This window comes from Taeniopygia guttata, chromosome 2, assembly GCF_048771995.1.
Source record: "Taeniopygia guttata chromosome 2, bTaeGut7.mat, whole genome shotgun sequence".
NCBI lineage: Eukaryota > Metazoa > Chordata > Aves > Passeriformes > Estrildidae > Taeniopygia > Taeniopygia guttata.
In genome coordinates, this window is record NC_133026.1 from 138,723,214 (window position 1) to 138,733,077 (window position 9,864).

The following is a 9,864-nucleotide window of genomic DNA, read 5'->3' on the forward strand; positions in this document are numbered from 1 at the left end:
ATCTAGGCGCTACACACACTTTTTGATCTTTTTGCTAAACCTAATGTTATGAATAGATACAGAGAAGTCATAATGTCTTTGAGGAATCAGTATTATCTTTCTTTTACAATGTTTTTTACAATGTTGATGTGACTTTTTCTCTGTGTAAGTGTTTTAAGATATACAGTGGTGTTGGTCAGCATATTTCTAGCAAGAATATTTGCCTTGAAAATGTCCTATGATCATACAAAACCTCCATTGTTTGTATTTGTTATGGCTTTTACAGACAAAATACTAGCATATTTGAAATTAATTAATAAGCTGTACTTGATGAAGGAAATTAAAACCTATCACATAGCAGTGACATTTTAATCTATCCTAGTACTGACTTCATCTTCCATGATATTATTTCTTAAAATTTGGATCCATTTGGTTCATGTTATACCGTTGGAGGTTTTGGCACTGAATCTAGTGAAGTCATCATCCAGACCTTGCCCTGAGACTGGAACATGGTGCATATTTTTACTGTGATTACCAAGAGCTGACTAAAATGATTTCTAAGTGTTTAAGAGAAACTAAAATAACAGACTGCAATAGCCAAAGCTGTCTTCATAGAATCATAGAATGGTTTGGGTTGGAAGGGAACTTAAAGACCATCTTGTTCCCACCCCCTGCTGTCAGCAGGGACACCTTTCTCTAGGCCAGATTGCTCAAAGCTCCATCCAACCTGGCCTTAAACAGTTCCAGGGATGGGGCATCCACAGCTTCTCTGGGCAACCTGTGCCAGTGACTCACCATCCTCATAGTAAAGCATTTCTTCCTGATATCTAATCAAAACCAACTCTATTCCGGCTTAAAGCCTTTCTCCCTTGACCTGTTACTCCAGGCTCTTGTGGAAATAGTCCCTCTCAGTTTTCCTTCTAGGCTCCTTTTAGGTACTGGAAGGCCACAATAAGGTCACCCAGAAATCTCATATTTTCCAGGCTGAACAAGTCTAATTCTCTTAGCCTTAGTTCCTTATAGAAGAAGTGCTGCATCCTTCGATCATTTTTGTGGCCTCCTTTGGACTTGCTCCAACAGTTGTCCTTCCTGTGCTGGGGACCCCTTAGCTGGATGCCATATTGTTTGCAAAGCACCGTCGAGACCATAAAATATCACTGATACAAGAAAAAATAGCATTGCTGTAAGAAAAAATGATTGATATTGATGAGTGATTGATGAACTTCAAAAGTTCAAAGATTGGAAAGTTGAATTCCACCGATTTGAAAATTGAAGTGATGTTTCAAAAAAAATGTTATAGAAAATTAACTTGTCAGAATAATTCTAAGAAATGTGGGGGCTTTTAAGAGTACCAAATCAGATGATGTGAAGAGTTCTGGAGGTTTTTGTCTGCCCAGGAGTTGATAGTACATCTGTGTAATTAACCTAACAAAATAAACCCTAATGCATGACTCATTTTGCTGCTTGCTTGCTCCTCAGGTTTGCCAATTTGTCGTGTCTGTCAATGGCCTCAATGTTCTCCATGTGGATTACAGGACAGTAAGCAACCTCATCCTGACCGGCCCTCGAACAATTGTGATGGAAGTGATGGAAGAAATGGAGGCCTGAGAAGGCACAAAGTCCCTATTACTGGACATTTTTGTGCGACGAATAGCAACAGCCGTGGAGTGTCATGACACAAGGCAGCAGAATGTTGCTCTGTTTAAACAGATGATTTTGCTTTTAGGGGAGGGGGCTCTCTTTCCTTTAATAATAGCACTGGTGATTATGCTAAGATGTGAACAATAGCTACCAGCTTATTTTCACCATGGACTTCTCTGTGCCCAACAGAGACAAGACCAGGGCCTTTAGGTGGTCTGTCCAGCCATGGCTGCATCGGGCAGAATGGGCTCCAGCCTAAGAGGCTGTGCATATTTCCTCACAGTCCACTGCTGGATCAAAGCACTGCAGGAGGTGAAAGAGCCAAGCACTGTGGGGTTGGGGTGTCACAGATGGTTTCCATGAGATACTGACATTGATAAACATGGTCCTGGTGTCCAGCTTTGTCCCTGGAGCACGTGCAGTCGCAGTTGTTCTCTCCTTGGGCTGAGGGACAGCTGACTAAATCCTGGCTTGATTACAGTCAAACACAAATGAACTGCAAATGCATGAGAAAAGGTGTCTGTGCTCTGTAGAGGATAGTCTGGTATGAATGTTTGGGCCTTACTGATTACATGGGTTAGTCTAGAAAGAAAATGGAAAAACGTGGTCTTTTACAAAAACTGCCTTTGAAAATTGGTCTTTTGGTTTCAATGCTTGTGTGCTGGATTAGGTGCTTGAGTATAAAATATTGATTTTGAGTTTTTTTCCGTACCTGTAAAGGAAAGATGCCTCAGTCTTACTATTGATCACTTCAGAGAAGAACCTTAATTCCCAGAAGAAGAATATTTGGCAGGTTGTAGTGGGAAATTCACAGTGTTAGCATAAGGAATGATACATTCAGATTCTCCAGTAGCAAAAGCACACGTTAAACTGAAGCAATGTACTTGAACGTACATGAAGCTTATGAGCACTTTCCAATCATCTGATGTTTTGCAAAGAACCAACTTCCCTCATGAGCTGCATTTGACACTGTTACAAAGAAAACATTGTATTTAACTGACTCTTATTGTTTTTCAAACAGTAGGATTTTTTCATTGATGAATTAATGAAAGAAATATTTTTTAAAAGCATATATAAAAATTCCGTATTCTGCAGTTTGATGACTCTTCAACTCAGTGTTAGGGGGACTGCATGGGTTTTCTTTGATCTTTGAACTGAATGAATATATCCTGTTCCACAAAATGCATATACACTTTGCAGACTTTCTCTGCTATCTAAATTTTACAATTAAAGCTTGACTTTCTATATGCACATACCACAGATCATCCAATTCTGGGGTGGGGAAAGTATTTTCCCTCAAATAATTTTGAAACATGTTTTGTATTAAAAATTGTTCTCACTAAAAAAAAAATTGCTCTTTCAGTATGTTTTTCATTCACTCAAACACTTTTACTTCAGAAGTATAGCAAGTCTTCCAACTCATGTATTCCTGAGAAGTCCTTGAGTTCTTTGTTTCTGGTTTTGTATATCTGTGGTTGTATTTTCACCAAGAAAACTTCTCATATTCCACTAATATGCAGCAGTGCAGGGAGGTATAAAACTGCAGCTGATTACTCAATACTAACCAGGCACCAGAGTGTTTGGAGGGTTGTTCAAACTGCCATCTATGACAGTTCTGAATCCCAATTGTACTCCCCAAAATTTTGGTAAATACGTATACGCCACATCGGGTTACATTTTACAGGTCATCCAAAATAAATAGCTGGGCACACAATATTATATTAGATTGTAATAACTGTCCATGGTATCCACTCAGAACAGTTGGAAACAATCTTGTTGTTCCAGAAATGTTTCAGTATGCTATAAGTATTTTGAGTTTGTGAATCCAGGAATGCTTCTACAAATATTTCAATTTATTTTCTAATTTTTTAAATTTTTTTTTCCTTCTTTTCTTTTTTCCCCTAGGTTGTTTTGGTTGCTTAGCCCCTTTAAAATATAAATTCGGCATGTTAGGCTAAGTTAAATGTTACAGTTGAAGGGTTTTCTTAGCAAATTGCTGATGTTTCTCTCTAATGTCATCCTGGGTTCATCTGTATTACATCTCTTGCCTTAGTTAATATTCTGCTAGAAGTTCTCTGTAGCTTACAGATAATTAAGAAACTGGGTCAGAATTTGGCTTAATAATGCATTACAGAGTGCACTTCAGACTGGAGTAAAAAGAGTGGGAATGGGGGCAGGGAGAAATATGTGCATTTCATTATGTTACAGATTGGAGATGGCATCTTGATTCACAAGATACATTAGTCTCTATCACAATTTGAGCACAGCTACTTGCCTTCTGTTTAACAGAGATTTCCATATTGTGTTCTCAACTTGATTGACAATCCAGGATTTAATTAATTCTTTCCCTCTTCAGTGTGACAAAGGTATTCAAATTGTGTCTGCAACGAAATTTTGTATTTTGGAAGAAAGGGTGAAAAGTAAACAATTAAGCTATGAAATGTATTATTTCCAATTAAATTGCAGTTTGTCTGCACACAGTGCTGCATATGCTCCGAGACATCCCACAGCAGTCAGTGCCAAACTCTCATGCACTTCAGAGGGCACAGAATTTTAAATATAACAGAGCACCTTGCTTCCTGCAAAGTGCCAGGGGAAATGTAAGATTATTCACAGAAGTGAGTTATTTCAAGAGATATCTTGAATGAATAGCATGAATATCACAGTGTAGAAGGTAGCAAGAAACCAGAAATTAAAAAAACGAACCCTGGCATCAGCAGTAATAGCTTCATTAAAAAGACAGGCATTTTTGTAAGACTTAGTCTCTTCTGTGATCTCATTTTGGTTACTGTAGATCTTACAAGATCCTCTAATAAATCTTTAAGCCTTAATCACTCAAATTAGTGCAATTCCTCTGTACATGTACATTTGCAAATCATTTATGGACATCTTCAAGCAATGTAATATTTAATTAAATTCAAGTAGCAGTTAAGCTAATTGGAGCATTAAATCATTGCAATAGTTATCATATTTTTTCCATTATATTTCCCTATAGATAAATTATTTTCATTTTCTTTTTCAAGATCAAATACCGTGTGTATGGTACTGAACACAACTGGTTCCATAATTAGTCCCGTGGAAGGCATTTTATTCACACAATGATGCAATAATCCACTTCAGGTGTATCAGTAGTTAATTGTCTTCATTTTATGTCTGCATAGAAGCTGAAAATAAAACTTTCAGAATTAAAAAGACATTGTGTCATAGCAGCATCTGAAATATGAGTGGGTGTGACTTGCTGTACCTTCTTCTATGAGATTACATTCAGGACAAGGTTTGGAATTAAAAGGTCATGCAGTAGGACTGTTTTTTAAAGTGTTTTTCTTAATTTTTTTCTCTAATTTCTGATCATACCCTCACTAATGACTAGAGTGCTAGGGATGTGTCAAATGCTGTCCCAGAATTACTGTTTAATGGTCAGCTTGTTCCCTTAGCATGGTCTGGATCTCCGAGAAAATTGCCCCAGTGTAGTTCAGAGAATAACATGAGATCTGAATTTGGTGCCTCTTGGCCTTCAGACCAGAGACAGTCTCTGCACTGACTTCATGTACTAACATAGACATAAACAAATGAGAATAGCCTGAGGTTTAGGAAGAGGAGGCAATTGACTCTTCTTCTGTGCTGATAGCTATAATGCATGGAGGTTTCCTTTTTCTTATCAAATTATAAATTAATTTAAGATAATTCTGGGAATCAAATATTAATTTTTAATGTTAATTTTTTTGATATTATTTTAATTTTAGAGACAGGAGAAACTGAAACAATGTGTCTTGCAAAAGTGTTTGTCTAATGCAAGACAGACTGAGAAATCAAGTGTTGCAAGTATGAGTATTTTCTTCCCAGTGTGTAATTGGAACTAGCCCACTTGTGTAAGTGAAAAATCACGTGAAATATCACGTGAAATATCACATAAATACAGTTAAACCACACCGCTCTTCAAATAAAGTGAACTACTAACCTTTTACAATAAAATTGTCATTAAAGGTTTTCATAGATCACCCTTTTTAAATGTCTTTGGTGAGTGATGCGGCTTTTATTTTTCACTTATATGTGTTACTTACAAAAACAGAAATAGTACTTGCCAATTCACTAATTCCCTTTGTATACTCACAGTGCAGATAAAAGTATCATTTATGTTCCAGAAAGGCTGAGTGATTTTAAGCCATTAGATTTCTCTCCAAACTTGTACATAAATAAATATTTATAGCTTAATTTTTAAAAGGAGCCACTAATGCAAGAGACAATTTAAGAATGTCAAAGGATGTCACAGGAATCAATGATACAGTTAATTTATACTGTAAAGACAGTGTTTAATGTATAGCTACAAAATCTTAGTACTTGCAATTCCTCAGGAAAATTCCATAATATTCAGAAGGGAGTAGTTATAACTGTCAAACTGAATGCCCTCTAGGAAAATGGCTCTCCTCCCTCATATTGGCCATGGGAGTTGTGAATTTCCAGTATTGTTGAAACTCAAGTTTTATAAGTACACACTTAAACTACAATACTTAGCTTTAAAAGCAGGGGTTGAAGCAGACACTGAACTTTAGGCAGCACAAATTGTTGTGGTGCCTCTTCTACAAAGATGCTGCCATATGCCCATAGGTTTCCCATCCTGTGTCACTATAACTCTCCTTGAACTTGGAGTACAACAGTCTCCTACTGGCTTTATATGGCCTTGTCAAATAATAATCACAATTTCTTTCCAGAATTTGCAGGTGATTTGCAGAGGAAAATCTGGTTTTATGTGCAACCTCTTGCTTCAGTTCCTAAGGTGCTTCTACATAGAGATGTCTACAAACTGCTCCCTAGAGTGCATAGACAGCTAGGGGTATTCTGAGCACTTCAATAGTCATTTCCATCATGCCTGAGCAGCTGAACTCCTCCTCTCCAGGGAAATGCTCCCATCCAGCAGCTCCTGCTGCTGCTGCTGCTGCATGCACCCAAACAGGCCAAGCTGGAGAACAATGGTCAGAACAGCCCACACCCACAAGACTGTTTTGCCTTTACCAGTGATTTATGGATATATTTAATTTTCTTTCCTAGTCTGCTTATTTTGCTTCATAGTTGACGTTGGTCCTACTTTATTTGAGCTCAAAAATAATTTATGGAATATCTTGATGGTCCTACTTCTTTGTATTTTTATTAGTCTCTTTTTGAGAGACTCTTTACCATGATCACCATTGCTAGCTTTTCATAAATTAACAGTGCTTATTTAGCAAGCCTAATATTTCAGGGAAACAGGGGAATTGGATGCTGCTTTACAATTGAATGTTAGTTAATGTATAAACAAAGCTTCAAGGCAAGAGAACAAAGTAAGAAAATGTTACCATAAATGATGGAATAAAATTAATTTTCATATAAAATGATGTCACATCTAATCTTATAAAACCTGTGTGTGACTCTTAACACAGATGGGCCAGGGCTTTCATGGACTTTCTCAGGTTATGGAGACAAAAGAGGAGACCTCCACAGAGTGGTGTTTCCTTTGGGCCTCTGGGTGAGCTACCCATGACTTCCCTCCCTCCTGTACCAGCTGGAGCGCCGCTCCCAACCATAGCTGGGCTTGGAGGCACACAAACTCTTCTCTTCACTGCTAGCTGTAAATTACTGCAGATTTTTGTAATTACCTTTTATTTTCCACTTCAGGTTTTAGAGTTTCTCTTATTACAAAAAAACAATTAATTTCTCCATCTATCTGATAAAGAAGTGCTGCATTTCATCCCCTTATGTTTGCAGTGGAATGTGTGATGAACAGAAATACTTTTCAGTTTGTACTCAAGCCTGACTCAGGAAATACACGTTCTTACCTGCCCTTTTCAGGGCAAACCTCTTCTGGGAAAATATAATGAAAATTTCATTAAAACCCTAGCAAAACCTGGAATGTGATGCCTATTAGTAGATCAATCCTGGAAAATACATAATATGTTCAAATCATTATTAAAAAAAAAGAAGAAAAATGAAGACAAATTAGCTCATTTTAAAATTCTCATTGATGATTTTAAAGTATAAGCAAAATGAATGTAGACCACAGAAGGGAATCTATCAGACAGGTGCAGTGAAAGGATGTAGCATGGAAAGGTTCTGCCATAGAATGATAGAATGGTTTGGGTTGGAAGGGACCTTAAAGATCATGTAGTTTCATTCTCCTGCCATGGGCAGGGACACCTTCCACTCTACCAGGTTGCTCAGAGCCTCATTGAACCCAGCCTTGAGCACTGCCAGGGATGAGACAGTCCCATAATGTCCTATTAAGTTTCTTAATAAACATCACAAAGAGAAAAAGTATTGTACTTTTATGGCTAAATTTACAATTTATGTTCTTAACCATGCCTTGTCAATAAGGACAAAGTAGTAATCAATTTTTACATTTATTAACATCCAATCCTAAAATGCAGTACATAAGAATATAGTAAAGATATATTTGGTTAGGAAATACCTGCCTTTCAAATATAACAAACTACCCAAAGAAAACATATCCATTAACTAAATATGTTCCATTTACATTATGAAGTAATTTAAACTTTTTTTCATATCTTCTATTTATAAAGTAGAATGCAAACACCGCATGTATCAACTAAAAATAAATACACATGCAGGCTTGAGTGAACAACTGTTTTGTCAGTGGAGGTATGGGGCTAAATTGAATGCTTCAGGTTTATTAGCAAAAGTTTAATTAAGTGTGATGTTGAGCAAAGCCTGGGAAATATTGTGATTACACTCAGAAGTACTTAGTAGTTTGCAGGATCAAGAACCCATTTAATTTCGAAGTGCCCTAACAGCCTTGCTTTGCCTGCAAAATATTTCTAGAACCATGATAAGATTTTCTTAAAACTCATTTAAAAATTGTAGCTTTTATGGCTTAAGTTGGAAAGGAAGAAACAGGAAAGTATTTAAGATCTTAATGTTACATTTTCTTAATGTCTGTTTTGTTTTATAAGCATTTTCAGCTCAAGTGCTTTCTGAAGATAATGCTATGCACCCTTTGTTTGTTACTGCAGCTGGGAAGTGTGTGTGTTTAGTTTGTTTTGCCAGAATAAACAAGATCTTGTTGAATATTAAAATATTCAATATTTCATTTTTTATTACACTCCATCAGGCAAATTGTTTATTAAATGCTTAAAAGATGCATTTACAAAAGAGTGCTGAGTTGCCCTCTTAATGTTTGATTTTCGTGATGAAATATGTGTCATTGTGTGTTACATTTTTGTTTCATTTCTCACTGTACATGATTGTATCATTGTTCTTTCTCCTAAGAAATTATTTTCTGGGGGTTATTGATTCACATTCCTTATAATATTCAGCATTCCATTTAAATATGAATCTCCATGACCATATCTACTATAGTTAGAGAAAGAAAAAAATCTCTTCTAGTTCAGAAATTTTAATTTGAAAGATAAAGGCAAAAAACCATTTACCTTAACTCTTGCTTTTTACTGCTTCTTTCTCAGAAAACAGACAATGCTGTCTTAATGTGCAGCACACGTTAATGCAGTGCTCTTTTCCCAGCGCTGCAGATATTCTGAAGAAACATCACAGCAGAGTGATGGCATCTACTTCTACTTACCTAATTGGAATTGGAGCTCAGAAACGAGGGGCTTGGTTCTGTTGCATACACATAAATGTCAAGTGACATTGAAGATGCTTTTAGGGTATTTGAGATATTCTGTAGCAGAGAGCAGCTTCAGGGAAGTCTGTGACCCCTCGAAATCGCATCTGGAGATTAAGTCCCAGAGGACATCTTGAATATTGTAAGATACTTCAAAATGCTTTAGACACCTATGTGTGAACAACTGAATGACATCCCTAATAATCACCACTTAACATCTGCTGATTCAATTGCCTCACCTCTGGTAGTTTTTTTGGAGTTACCCAGCTGTATATTCAATTAGCACTGTTGATGGAAAAGAACATCCTGGCTATCCAGCCAATTCTCAGAGAAGCTGCTGCACACTTGTATCGTGCACGACTGACTGTGCTGATGTGGTGTTATTAAATATGTCAAGAAATGTGTCTCCTTTTCTTTTCCTCATGCTTTTAGTCAAAATACAAAGTAGCCTCTCACCCAACAGTGCCTTTGCTTCTGAATTGTCTATTGGCAGTCAAAGGGACCAGAGCCATTTGTCACTTAAACTGTAATCTGTGTATACAAATGATCATGTATAATTACTTCCTGCATGTTTCAACAGATACTTCTGCTTTTTGGGTGTTACTGTTTTTAATTGTCCTGAAAAGTACTAATTT

At 36.8% G+C, this 9,864-nt stretch overlaps 1 protein-coding gene across 5 annotated transcripts in view; it reads left to right on the forward strand.

Moving 5' to 3' along the window:
- Window positions 1–9,629, forward strand: part of DEPTOR (DEP domain containing MTOR interacting protein) — an 80,664-nt gene extending 71,035 nt beyond the window's left edge. For 2 of the 5 annotated variants that reach the window (XM_072924963.1, XM_072924964.1), the window contains one exon: window positions 9,130–9,629. In XM_072924963.1, coding sequence (XP_072781064.1) covers window positions 9,130–9,366 — 237 coding nt within the window. In that variant the 3' untranslated portion in view covers window positions 9,367–9,629. Of the gene's footprint in view, window positions 1–1,458; window positions 8,761–9,129 lie in introns of those variants that run through there. The other 3 variants (XM_072924965.1, XM_030266615.4, XM_072924966.1) reach the window with 2 other exon arrangements.
- The last annotated feature ends 235 nt before the right edge of the window (window positions 9,630–9,864 follow it).